The sequence below is a fragment of the Gopherus flavomarginatus genome, chromosome 2 (assembly GCF_025201925.1).
Source record: "Gopherus flavomarginatus isolate rGopFla2 chromosome 2, rGopFla2.mat.asm, whole genome shotgun sequence".
NCBI classification, from domain to species: domain Eukaryota; kingdom Metazoa; phylum Chordata; order Testudines; family Testudinidae; genus Gopherus; species Gopherus flavomarginatus.
In genome coordinates, this window is record NC_066618.1 from 141,858,552 (window position 1) to 141,872,994 (window position 14,443).

The 14,443-nt window shown below is 40.0% G+C and overlaps 1 protein-coding gene across 5 annotated transcripts in view; it reads right to left on the reverse strand.

Annotated features, from left to right (window-relative positions):
• The window catches only part of RETREG1 (reticulophagy regulator 1), a 114,293-nt gene that overhangs the window by 79,786 nt on the left and 20,064 nt on the right, over nt 1–14,443 (reverse strand). For all 5 annotated transcript variants that reach the window (XM_050937505.1, XM_050937503.1, XM_050937502.1 and 2 more), the window contains 2 exons: nt 7,305–7,411; nt 4,524–4,554 (listed from right to left, as the gene is read on the reverse strand). In XM_050937505.1, coding sequence (XP_050793462.1) covers nt 4,524–4,554; nt 7,305–7,344 — 71 coding nt within the window. In that variant the 5' untranslated portion in view covers nt 7,345–7,411. The remainder of the gene's footprint in view (nt 1–4,523; nt 4,555–7,304; nt 7,412–14,443) is intronic.

Genomic DNA, 14,443 nt, shown 5'->3' on the forward strand with positions numbered 1-14,443 from the left:
AACCCCTCCCACCATGGTATCATCCACAAACTTTATAAGCGTACTCTTTATGCCAGTATCTAAATCACTGATGACAATACTGAAAAGAACCAGACCCAGAACTGATCCCTGAGGGACCTCACTCGATATGCTCTTCCAATTTGACTGTGAACCACTGAAAATTCTGGGAATGGTTTTCCAACCAGTTTTGCGCCCACCTTCTAGAAGTTCCATCTGGGTTGCATTTCCCTAGTTTGTTTATGAGAAGATCATGCGAGACATTATCAAAATCCTTACTAAAGTCAAGATATACCACATCTACCACTTCCCCCAACCATAAGGCTTGTCAAAGAAAGCTATTAGATTGGTTTGACATGATTTGTTCTCGACAAATACATGCTGACTGTTACTTATCTTATCTTCTAGGTCTTCACACACTGATTTTTAATTATTTGCTCCATTATTTTTCCGGGTACTGAAGTTAAGCTGGCTGGTCTGTAACTCACAGGTTGTCCTTATTCCTCTTTATATACCTGGACAAATATTGTGCCATTTTCCAGTCCTCTGGAATCTCTCCTATCTTTCCTGACTTTTTGAAGATAATTGCTAATGGTTCAGATATTTCTCCTCTCAGCTCCTTGAGTATTCTAGGATCTATTTCATCAGACCCTGGTGACTTGAAGGCATCTAACTTGTCTAAGTAATATTTAACTTGTTCTTTCCCTATTTTAGTTTCTGATCTTACTTCATTTTCACTGACATTTACTATGTTAGATGTCCAATTGTTTCACTATTCACCAAAAAAATTAGTAACAAAAAAGTCATTTAGCACTTCTTCCATTTCTACATTTTCTGTTACTGTGTTCCCCCTTCATTGAGTAACAGGCCTACCCAGTCCTTGGTCTTCCTCTTGCTTCTAATGTATTTGTAGAACGTCTTCTTGTTACCCTTTATGTCTCTAGCTAGTTTAATCTGGTTTTGTGCCTTGGCTATTCTAATTTTGTCCCTACATACTTGTGTTATTTGTTTATATTCATCCTCTGTAGTTTGACCTAGTTTCCACTTTTTCTAGGACTCTTTTTTGAGTTTCAGATCATTGAAGATCTCCCAGTTAAGCTAGGGTGGTCTCCTACCATACTTCCTATCTTTCCTACGTAGTAGGATAGTTTGCTCGTGTGTCCTTAATAATGTCTCTTTGAAAAAGTGCTAACTCTCTTGAACTGTTTTTCCCTTCAGAATACCTGGTGTTGTGAAGGATGAATGTTTTATTGGCATGTGTTAGAGGTGATCACATCATTCACCAGTGGCAAAGTTGTAAGCAAATAATATAGGTTGTGCCAAATGCATGCCAATAAAACTTATGTCACTCCACACCATGATATGTTCTGTATGCACCACATTATTAAAACATGCTTTCTTTAAAACGTTTTAGAGGACTTTAAAAAATGATTATTGAGACTTTTTTATTCATCCAACTCTAAAGCCATATGCCTCAGTTGCCAAGAATACAGCTGTACAGGATTCAAAGGGGGAAAGAAATTAAAACTATTACATTAAAAATACCTCCAAAAATGGCCTAAATAGCTTTTCTGTACAAAAATTGGTCACTCCTTTAAATCCAAATTCTGTAATCAACTGGAAAACTAAGAATATCCCCTTCCCAAACGTATAAAGTTTCCATTTCTAACTCTGCATGGCAGTGAAATGTAAATTTATCATATTTTATGTTTAGAAAAAACTGTTACTGGCCCAGGATTGAATCCCACCTATTTTGGAACTCAGGCAAGGGTAATCTGAGGAGGGAGGAGGAAATTCCACATTTGGAAGCAAAAGGAGGAAATGCTTTTGTGGTAGGGTAAGCGGCACAAAATGGGGGTGATTTGAAGCTGCTCATGAGTTTGTAACATCAGAACAATTCCCAAGAGATGGCTTAGTTGGCACTGATGCGGTCATAAGCATGTGATAAATTGTACAGGCAATTTTATCATATGAATAGCACACAGGTATATTATTAAATAGGCAAATGTAATTTCACTTGAATTTGCATGCCTGAAATCAAAACTAAGATGTGAATAACCTTATTAAATACATTACTTTGTTCTACATTACTAGTTATCTTCTATAAACTTTTTTTAGACAGTAAATCAGAAAATAACTACAAATACTTAAAGGAAAATCCTCCCCTTTCATAAAGGACATGAGTAGGGGACAGACATGCCACTTTAGCACTTTACATAATGCCATCATATAGTTATAGATCAAGGTAGCACAGGCAGGGCTACTGCCAATATGCTGCTAGACACTGTTTTTCCTTTTGATCGAGGCAGCAGATGCTCCTGGCTAGTGTATGCTCCATCGACCAGGTACAAGGGCTAGTTGCCAGTTGGCAATGGACACACCTTCTATCTAGCAGTCAGCATCTCTTTGGAACTGTAGTGTGCAGGCCAACTCAATGCCTCACAGTCTCCAGCCCTAGGCAGAGGTCCGGACCATCTACTTGCACAGGGAGGAAGAGATTCCTTGTGTTTTCTTCCCCTCTCTCCACCTTGTGCACCAGCACAGCAGAGGTTAGGATCTAGCCCTTATCCAATACCACAATATTAAATAATGCAATACCAAAAAATTCTCAGCAAAGAAAACAGGAAAGAAGGAATGATATGGCAAAGATTGAGCATAACACTCAAATATGCAGTTCAGAACCTGTATTATTGTTAATTTATAGTTGATCTCATTCATCAGTAAAGTATTATAGGTACATATATTTTAAAAATATGGAGATAAGTTATTTAAAGAAGGATTTACTAATGGTGTTTATCCTTTAATGCTCTAGTTGACAACTGCCCAGGAGAGTTGTCCCTTTGCCTGTCATTTTCAGAGGACAAAGGGTCTTGGAATGATGTTTTAACTACCCTGATTCTCTAAGGAGTCATTTTCCTTTACGATCCAGAAGCCTCTCTTTGCAAACTAAATTGGATGTGGGTCCAAAGATTCTGTGGTAAACACACTTCACCACCTTCCATTCCAAGCGCACTAATGTAAGCATACAGCTGCATTTATGTATTTTAAAAAACTACCAAAGCAAAACACTACACAGCCTACAAAGAGGATGAGAGAAAAGAGGAGACCTGCATTACATTGTCTAATCCAACAGTGGAAGCACTGCGATACAACAATACTGAATGAGGAAGACATAAATACCTATTTAGAAAAGAATAAAAGCTGAATCTTGTGTTTCCGTGTCCACATTATGGATTGTTAGCTTTCCAGCGCACAGCTAGAGCTGAGTAGAATTTTTAAATGATGTCACTAAGTCTGTGCCTTACACCTCAAGGCCATTGTTTCAAATGTTGTCAGTAGTAAGGTAACTGAAAATCATTACCATCTAACAGCTGTTTGGTAGCCTATGTAAAGTAACAATGCCTTACATTTCTATAGCATTTTTATTCAGAAGGTTCCCAAATTACTTCATAGACTGTACATAAGATTAATTTCATCCACTAATGAAATATAGCTAACCTACCCCAATGACACTATACAAACATTTGTGTGTGGGGGATAAATATAGGGGGTTTAGACAGACAAAATTAGCCAGCTGTGATAGTCCAATGCCTAGTAATAGGTTTCACAACCATCATTAATTGGTATCCATGGTAGCCATTTTAGAGATGCTAGCAACTGACAGAGCATTGAATTGATCTATCGTAGAACCTCAGAATTATGAACACCTTGGGAATGGAGGCTGTTCGTAACTCTGAGATGTTTGTAACTCTGAACAAAATGTTATGGTTGTTCTTGCAAAAGTTTACCACCTAACACTGACTTAATACAGCTTTGAAACTTCACTGTGCAGAGGGAAAAGCCTGCTTTTAACCACCTTAATTTAAATTAAACAAACACAGAAACAGTTCCCTGACCTTGTCAAATTTTTTTTTGAACTTTCCCTTTATTTTTTAGTAGTTTACATTTAACACAGTACTGTACTTTTTATTTTTATTTTTTTTGGTCTCTGCTGCTGTCCGACTGCATATTTGTGGTTCCAAACAAGGTGTGTGATTGAGTGGTCAGTTCGTAACTCTGGTGTTCATAACTCTGAGGTTCCACTGTACTGTTTCAGTCTAGTGCTGGTCACTACTAACCAGACATGCAATGGAGAGGGGAACTTTGTACTGATACTTCTAAGAATGGAAGACATTACTCTTCAGAGCTGTAAATCCAGCATCTTTCAAGAAGTAATTTCAAATTAAACACATTGTAAGTGGCAGAAAACCCAGAAGAGGAAAATACTTCTTAAAGAAAATGGTAACATTCAAAAAGAAGGTTGCTTTGTAAAATCTGATACTTGACTGAATAATATATTGTGATACAATTCAAATAAAAAACGTTATGACTTTCACAAAGAATACTATTTAAAACTGAGGCATCATGTGAACAGCCAGCAATATAGAATAATAAACTACACTGTGGTCAAAATAACTTAAGTTCTTGTTTTGTGAGCTATTTGGGAGAATCATTTGTAAAATTCAGAATTTTTAAATGGCACCTACCTGTCAGTGAGGCTCCTCCATAGCTGTGCACCTGAAATAAGCAAAGCATAAAATGAAAAATAGCACTGATATATACAGCAGAACTGTTTTCCCCCCTTTCAGTTTTTCAACAGTGCTCCAAATTACAGAAGAATTACTCTAAAAATCTCTGTAGTTCTATAATACAAGTCACATTTACCCATATAACTAGTAAAAAAAAAAATCATTCACCCTTTCCATTTTAAACAATGGAGTAACATGCTTCAGAAAATCAACATGTTTCTCTCACAGATCTTGGAAGACAGAGCAGTCCTTGCTTACAGACACCCCCCGCAACCTGAAGCAAATACCAACAACCGCACACTATACAACATAAACACTAACCCAGGAACCTATCCTTGCAACAAAGCCCAATGCCAACTCTGTCCACATATCTATTCAAGTGACACCATCATAGGATCTAATCACATCAGCCCCACCCTCAGGGGCTCGTTCTCCTGCACATCTACCAACGTAATATATGCCATCATGTGCCAGCAATGCCCCTCTGCCATGTACATTGGCCAAACCAGACAGTCTCTATGCAAAAGAATAAATGGACACAAATCTGACATCAGGAATCATAACATTCAAAAACCAGTGGGAGAACACTTCAACCTCTCTAGCCACTCAGTGACAGACTTGAAGGTGGCAATTTTACAACAAAAAAACTTCAAAAACAGACTCCAAAGAGAGACTGCTGAACTTGAATTAATATGCAAATTAGATACAACTAACTTAGGTTTGAACAGAGACTGGGAATAGTTGAGGCACTACACTAATTGAATCTATTTCCCAATGTTAAGTATCCTCACACCTTCTATGGGTCATCTGGATTATCTCTTCAAAAGTTTCTTTTTCTCCTGCTGATGATAGCTTATTTCAATTGATTGGCCTCTTACAGTTGGTATGGCTACTTCCACCTTTTCATGTTCTCTGTATGTATAAGTATCTTCTTCCTGTATGTTCCAGTCTATGCATCCAATGAAGTGGGCTGTAGCCCAAGAAAGCTTATGTTCAAATAAATGTGTTAGTCTCTAAGGTGCCACAAGTACTCCTGTTCTTTTAACATGTTTTCTGTAAACTTCGTATCTCAAAACAGTTTGAAATATTCATGAAAAATCAATGTAGTTTTTTAACCTGGTCTGTCTTTAAACTAGAAAGATTAGATACCCAATGTAATCTAACTTTGTTATCCAAATGTAATCTAATTTTGCAATCCAAAAATGTGACAATCACTTTCTGTATTTGTCATTATACTACAACAGTTTTGCCATCTAGTGGTTGGCTAGAGTTAAATAAAAGTTATTCTCCCACGAAGAGCTAACAGATTTTCTCTTTTAGTTCAAGTGATAATTTGTTGATTTCAGATCTAATGAAGTTTCTGGTTCAAGCTAAAAGACAGATTCTTCATGAAAGTACTCAATTAGTAGTTTTGGACTTTCCTGAACTCTTCCTCTGAAGTCACTGGAGACATTTTATATTAGCTCAGGTGAAATATGACTATCCCATGATTTCACAGTTAGCAACATAGAGCTTTATTGGCCTTATCTAACATTGCTGGATTGCCAAATAATAAAATAGGAGTACACTCTTGCACTTCCAATCAGATCAGTAATATTAGGTGCCAAAAATGATTAGCTGGTACTCATTACTAAAGATCACATAAAACCTGTAACATAACAGAAAACACCAAGGCCTCAGTTATCTGAAGCAGCAGCACAGATAGGAAATATACTTCCTTACTCTTCTGCTACTTTTTAGGGTATGCTTATACTGCAATGTAAGTCCCGGGATAGCAGAACTTGGGTTGGCGGACTCAACTTTTTATCAGCCTAAGGCTTGAGCATCTACACTCATCTGTAATTCCAGGTTAGAAACTGTTGAATCCTGGGTCCCAATCTGGGGGGCCGGTGCCTACACTGCATTACATGGGCCTGAGTCCAACCACTCATATCCTAGACTTCTTAGCGCGCCTCTCACCACACCGCCCCAAATGTGACTGCTCTAATTCTTTTTTCATGGTGCAGTGTGAGAAAACATGACTGTTCACCAAGCCTGACTGTCCCAGAGGACAAAGAAAGTTGATCTCTGGGATTGTGGAATACTTTTAATGTACTCCCACTGCACAAGTCCAGTGGGGTTGAATCTACATGGTTAAGCAATAGGGCTTGAACCTAGGTTCCCAGCTTAATTCAGGCTCAGAGCCAGGGATAGGGGGGTGGGAGGGAGGTCCAGTGCCTGGGTTCCAGCCCAAGCCTGGACGTCTACATAGCAATGAAACAGCCCCACAGCCCGAGCCCAAGACAGCTGGCCCATGGGGTTTTTCTTTGCTGCGTAGATATACCCATAAAATCCTTGGATGCTGGGTCCGAGCCCTGGGTCATAGTGATTTGTGTGTAGATGCAAGGGGGGTTAGGCTTGAGCCTGAGTTTGAACCTTGGGCTTACACTGTAGGGTAAACATACCTTTAGAAACTTTTTATACACTTTGCAGGAAACAAGAGTCATGAAACATGGGCAATGACATAATGAGTACAACTTTATTTGAAAGTGATTTTTCAGAGTAGAATTTCCTTTTACAACTTCTTCAGAGATTACTAGTCATTTGTCTCAGAAAATGTTACACATTTAATGCTTTTACTATGACACATTACACATTCACAAAAATTAAACAAAGAATAGGAGCACCAGTAAGATGAGAGCCAGCATAGGCAAACATTTGTAAATTAAAGGTAAATTACGAAACTGATGATTGCCTTACCTTTTATCCGAGACAATACCATATCCTTCATTATCTGCATAATTACAACCCCAAGTATTATGAGAGAAGTCAGTTGATATACTCTCCAGGGAGTCAGTGCAAGGAACCTAGGATATATTTAAAAAAAAAATCACTCTAGATGTTTTAACTTATAGTATAGACTTACTTTATATAGGACCATGATTGTACCCAAACCTGAATAACCAAGTACAAACAAAATAAATGTATATTGACATTGCTTTAATAGTTCTATTGAATTTGCTCTTCTCAGTATCATTTCCAAGAAGCAAACACTGAATAATAGTATAGTATGGCCATTATACCCTGGCCTAAAAAAACTATATTTAAGCATCTCTTGAACTTGATAGCGGAAACATTCTTAAAAAAAACCAACCAAACAAAAAAACCCATGAAACATTTTAGCTAAGAAGCAACAAGAAAAAACCTCAAAAACAAAATATGCTCAAGTGTTCCATGGGCATTTCCACAGGTTCTAGGGGGAAAAGCTTTGTAATTGAAATCGTCTAGGCGTTACATCCTAGGGAGCCTTTTTTTAAAATCAACATGAACAAAGGATAGGAAGGAAAACAGGACAGAATGGGCTTGTTTATATGATGTGGTAGAGCACTTTAGTGCGGTGTGAATTCTAATACACATTTGCATGCTGCGCACTAACTGGTCTTCAGAGAACCTGCTGCTGCACACTAAAAGTTCCTTAGTGTGTCTTAACAGTACTGTTTGAAATGGGTATTAGAGAACTTTTAATGTAAACTGGCAAGGTCTACATAGGCCAACTAACAAGTGACATGCTCATGTGCATTAGAATTCATGTGCCACTGATGCACACTACCGTACCCCATAGAAAAGCCCTTCTGTTTGCTTATTTTTTAATACAGAATCAGCAACAACCCTAAATATCTAATCTATGGTCAGACTAAATTCATATGGAAGTCCAATTACTTAATAAGGATTGATCCAGCTTTATAGAAAGATTAGACAATTATACTGCTCAGGGTATAATACCACAATTTGCTTTTAAAGAAATTAAGTTTTAATTATTTTTATTAATTATTTTATTATTTATTTTTCTTTTTCATAACAAAATGGTAACCATGTCCATTCAAGAGAAGTTGGACTTAGAGCAGGGGTTCTCAAACTGGGGGTTGGTACCCCTCAGGGGGTCACAAGGTTATTACGTGGGGGGGAGGTTGCGAGCTGTCAGCCTCCATCCCAAACCCTACTTTGCCTCCAGCATTTATAATGGTGTTAAATATGTAAAGAAGTGTTTTTAATTTAAAAGGGAGGCCACACACAGAGGCTTGCTATGTGAAAGGGATCACCAGTACAAACATTTGAGAACCACTGACTTAGAGAGCATGCATACACTTGTTTACCATACTACTGCTGATCTTGGCATGCAAGTATGTATAGAAACATTTATCAAATAATTAGAATCTTCTCTCTTTCACTTGCAGATCTTTCACTTTCCACTAGAGTTATCCCTACAAGAAATCATCGGAAGGTTGACAGGATCCAAATTCACTTAGTGGAAAAAATATATTATTATACTGGAAGATATTAATGGCTCTCTGCAAGAAGGTCTTTGATCTATGAACACTAATAGACCTCATTAAAGGTGATGGGGTGTGTTATGCTCCTTTCTTTCAGGATAAACAGAAGGAACAATTTAAAGCTCCTTTACATAGTGGTAGCTGAAAACAAAGGAAGCCACTGTCCAAGACACTGGCCCACGTCATGTGGCCAAATAGAAAATAAGATATATGAACTGAGGGTAAGGTGACCAGACAGCAAGTGTGAAAAATCGGGACAGGAGTGGGAGTAATAGGAGCCTATATAAGAAAAAGACGCAAAAATTGGGGCTGTCCCTATAAAATCGGGACATCTGGTCACCCTAACTGAGGGTTCCCCAGAGACTGTGGACTGATTGCTTGCAGATGTTCAAGTCTGCATGCAAGAAGCCAACAGCAAGACAAGTTTTGGTGAGTGCGCACCTGGGAGGGAACCAAGAGACAGATCTTTTAGACAGATCTAACAGTACTTGTTAGAAAGGCACACTGGATTTCTAAGCACAGAAACTGCCTGGTGCTTGTTTCTAGTTTGCTCAGAGAGACCGGATTTTATGTACAATCTTTGTAAATAAACTACATTACATCAACAAAATACCTAATTCTTATAATCAATTTCTCCTTCTAATGGAAACAACCCAACAAGGCCCCAAATATTAGCTAACCACTTCGGCCCAGAAGAGGGAACAATATACAGTTTTTGAAGTAAACTCGCATTCTGCTTATTGAAAATAAATAAATAAATAAAATAAATAGGTAGCTCCAGTCCCCAACAACCAAAGAAGGGTGCAACATTTAAAACAATTCCATAGTATATCAGGCAGATGATTTACCCAGAATTAACCTAGTGTGCTAGATTCCTCAGTGATTACAGGCATGCAATATTAGTGATTGTCTCTTCTCCAGTGAAGATGGTACCTGCGCCAACAGGAGGGTTTCTCCCATCTGCGTAGATATTCCAACTGCCCAAGAGGCAGTAGCTAGGTTAATAGCAGAATTCTCCCATTGACCTAGCACTGTATACACCAGGAGTTAGGTCTGTTTAACTGAGTTACTCAGGGCTGTGGATTTTTCACACCCAAGTGGTGTAGTTATATTGACCTAATTTCCTAGTATAGACCAGACCTCAGTGTCTGTCTCTCTTTTTCTCACACACATACAATGTGTCAACTCCATAGGATTAGCTTTCTTGTGAATAGAAAAGATGTGAATTATAAAAATTAGTCACTCTGATGGTACCACAAATTGGCATTTTTGGTGTGCTTCAGCATACATGCTTGCCCGTAAGAAACTAGCAAGTGTACAGAGAATAATACCACAAGGTACACATGCACCCTCTCTGACATGCAAGTACTAGATCTCCTTAATTCAAAACCCCTTTCCATAATGGTTCCAAAACTATGTTGTCCCAATATTTCCTCAAATATTTTGTACCATGAAAACATCCTTGAAATAACATGAGCATTTAATCTGGCTGCAGTGAAGACTTGCCCTGATGTCTAACTTACTGAAGAGACTGTATATGGTGTGAATCGTCCACATTATTCCCTGAGAAAATGGGGTCTCATGACCCAGTAGTCCAAGAAAAGTGTATTGGACCTCTAAAAGACAGTGAGCAGACACCATTGCATGGCACCTGGGTCCAGATTTTCAAGGGTAATAGGCATCTGAAGATGCAAATAGGTGCCTAATGGGATTTTCAAAAGCCCTTAGGTGCTCAACTCCATTGAAGTGAATGGGATTTAGACATCTAGGTGCTTTGAAAAGAAATCTAATTAGGCATCTCTTTCCATCTTTAAGTGACTCATTACCTTTGAAAATAGGTCCCTTTGTGAAGGTCTGAGAGCCATGGCCACCCCAAATATGTACTTTGTATTGATGGGGTCATTGCTCATTTTGAGCCACGATACTTGCTGTATGATAACCTAAGCATTGCAAGCTTACAAATTTCAGTGAGTCAAAGTAGTCCTAATTAATTCTAATTTTTCAGACATTTTTAAAATCACCAGGCCCAGATAAGCTGTATCCAAGAACATTTTAAAAGAGCTGGTTAAGAAGTTCTCTGGACTGCTAATGTTGTTTCTCAAGTCCTGGATCACAGGGGAAGTTATAAAAGACTGGAAGAAAGCTAATGTTGTGCCAATTTTTTGATGAGACTACAAGTTTGGTTGATAAAGGCAGTAACGATGTAATATACTTCTGTGATGCCTTGGACTTGGTACCACATGACTTTTGAATTAAAAATCAGCATGATACAGAATTGGCATGGCACACATTAAACTGGCTGACAGATCTCAAAATGTAATTGTAAATGGAGCATCACTGCTGCTCAGGTGCGTCTCTAGAGGGGTCCCGCAGGTATCAGTTTTTGGCCCTATGCTACTTAATATTCTTAGCAATGACCAGGAAGAAAAAATCACTCAGTTTTCAGATTGCACAAAAATGTGGGAGTGGTAAATAATTAAGAGGACAGGTGCAGGGACCACAGGTCTTGAACACTTGTCCACAGGGCTTTCCAGAGCTAGTAAGCTCCATACTGTCATTCAGTGACCTGCTAATTGTTGTCAGAATAGGAGCTGAAATCTGACAGAAGACTCCAGTCCTGGAATCTGACTGACAGGATGCTATGCAGCCTGATTGGTTCATAGCTTCTATATAAACCCAGCACAGAAACAGGAAGCTGTCCAAGCAACTGGGTTTTCCCTTCTTTGCTTCCCTGGGCTGCGCCCCCTGAGATCCCTGCTCCTACTGCATGCTGCCGACCGCCTGGTACCCTGGCCCTGCCTGCCTCATGATACCTGATTTTGGTTTGCCCTCTGGCCTGTCTTGGATTATGAGCTCGTGGTATTGGATCTGGCCTGACTCCCAACTCCTGCACCAACTACTAGTTCAGACTGCCCACATCCTGGTCACAACACTTTGCATGGACCACTTAAGCCGCAGGAGCAATCCCACTGCCAGCAGAATGGACCTGGCTAACCCTTTGGGAGCACTGGACACATATGAGTGGACTACATGCCTTCATACGGACAACTAAACCCTACAGGCCCGTGTCATCCATCTGACCTTGGAGAACCAGCTATTGCTGGACCAAGTCATGCAGTTGCATGTTGACACATCACCGTCCATATATGGCTCGTACAGCCCTGTTCCCCAATACCATTGACAGAACAGTTTGATGATAATCACCTGTGATTCAGGGGTTTTATAAGACAGTACTCCTTCTCATTTAGGTTGCTCCCAGTCCCAAGAAACCAGTCAGTTACCCCCAAATCAACTGGTACCCTAGATCTTACACCAAAGGCAGCACTGGTAGCCAATCCAAAAAAGGAATGACTCTTATTTACAGGTTAAAGCAAACAAACATATACACACAAAAGTTACTATCTAAATCCGGAGAGTGACAGAGTTGTAGTGATCTATCAATGAAAAGTATCTTGCAGAGCAGACCCAGGAGTCCATCCCTGGGGATTTCTGGCTTCAGTTTAGAGTCTCTGGCCGTTCATAGTTCAAATGGCCAAAAAGATGGAAAATTTTCCTGTGGCTTTGTTTTATTTCCTCCATTCATCTTCCAAGCCCACAGGACTTCCTTGCATGTAGTATTTCCAAGGTGTGATAGGACCATTAACCAGTCATTTATATTGCAATAATTCTTGATGGCCTATCTGATTTTGATAGTCGTTTGGAACGAGGGAGAGGAGGAATGATTCCCATGCCTAAATTCACAAGTTGAGGGCAAACATTTTTAAAGTTATAAATTTTCTTATAACATGGAATATACACATTACAAGTGAGATTAATGCATGCAGCAACTTACAAGCATTTCATAGAGTCTAAACACTAAATTCATTCTTATAAGACAAACACCTATTTTGAGCAAAACTAACATACAGGAGACCTGGCCTGGTCTCCAGCTACAAGGCTGTCAGTTCTTAGCTAATGCCTGCAACCTGGGCAGGAGCTGGCATCTGGACTGTCAGCATCACACCACAGCCAGAACAGTTTGACAATAATCACCAGTGATACCCAGAGTTTATAAACCAGTTCCATCTCCTGTTCATGACGTCCCCTCAGTTCCATAGCACTGATTGTGCAAAGATGAGTCTGGTTATCAGCTGGCTGTTTAAGGAAGTCTTACACTGTGCCTCCTCCTTCTTGGAGTGCAATAGACCAGTAGTGTCCAACTGGGAAGTCTTCCTCCAAGGCATGTCAGTCCTCTTTGATGATCTACACCGAGCTTGAACAGCAGAGGCTACACTAAGGAAGCTCCAACAGGGGCAGGGAACAGTAGCCTCCTGTGCTGTGCAATTCCACCGCCTCATGGCCAATACTGACTGGAACAAGGCAGCACAGAGTTAGTTGTTCTGGTGGACCTGAAAGACTAAATGAAGGACAAATTAGCCCGGGTAGAGACGTTCATGAGTCTGGATGCCCCGGTGGATCTTTCCATCCATATAGACAATCTGTTATTAGAACAAAGAGGGAAAAAACGGAGGTCTTGTGACTCTCCAATCCAGGTACTGTGATCTTTTCACCACTGCCTCCAGCCAAGCCAATGCATACAGCCCTGCACGGATACAAAATTTGTATCTGCATCCGATCTGCAAACATGACCCCTGGATCTAAAGCATATATCTGCAGATTGCTGGGCTCTACACATAAAATTTGGATCCACATCCATCCACAATCCGCAAACATGTTGCGGATATCTGCAAATTTGCAGGTCTCTACCAATGTGGGCAGATGTGGGCCATCAATGGCTCATCCCCATAGAAAAAAAGGAACGATGACGCCAGCACCATCTCTGCTTCTGTTACGGTGAGTCAGGTCACTCCATTTCTGCCTGCCCTCTATGAACTCCAAGGAGTCAGAGAAAAGAGCTCCCTCACATTTCAGTTTTGACTGGAATGCACCTGGAGCCCTGCCCATGGGTTCTCCACTTCTAGGTGCTGGTCCAGTTGGACATACCTGCGGTGCCCCTATAAAATCCCGTCTTACCAGCCCTGATTGAATCAGTGAGCTACATCTGAGTCATCGATACATCTGAAACCTAAGGCCACTCCTGACCTTATAGCAATTAACTGATAGCTCCTCCCCGTCTTCTGATCCAATAACGGAGGAAACAGCTCCCCTGGAGACCATGATTCAGAGGCACACGGAAACGTTACAGTTTGATGTGATCCATTCACCATGTTTTCCATGATCATTGGTATCTCCTGGCTGGTCCTCCACAATCCACTCACTTGGTGACAAACACAAAAAGTCTGTTTTCTATCGACACTGTTGGAGACCAGGGGTTGCTGTCCCAACATCCAAACCTTGAGACTCAGATGGGGGTGGCTGTCCAGGCAAAACCTTCCATTGAAGCTACATCTGAACTTCCCTCAAAATACCAAGACTACAATGATGTTCTTGAATAGAAGAATGTGGAAACTACTTCTGCATCAGGATTACGACTGCTCAACAAAGCAGCAGCCGGAAGGAAAAATACTCTCTACACAAATTTATGCCATATCAGAACCCGAGCTGACAGTGCTCCAAGAGTACCTCCAG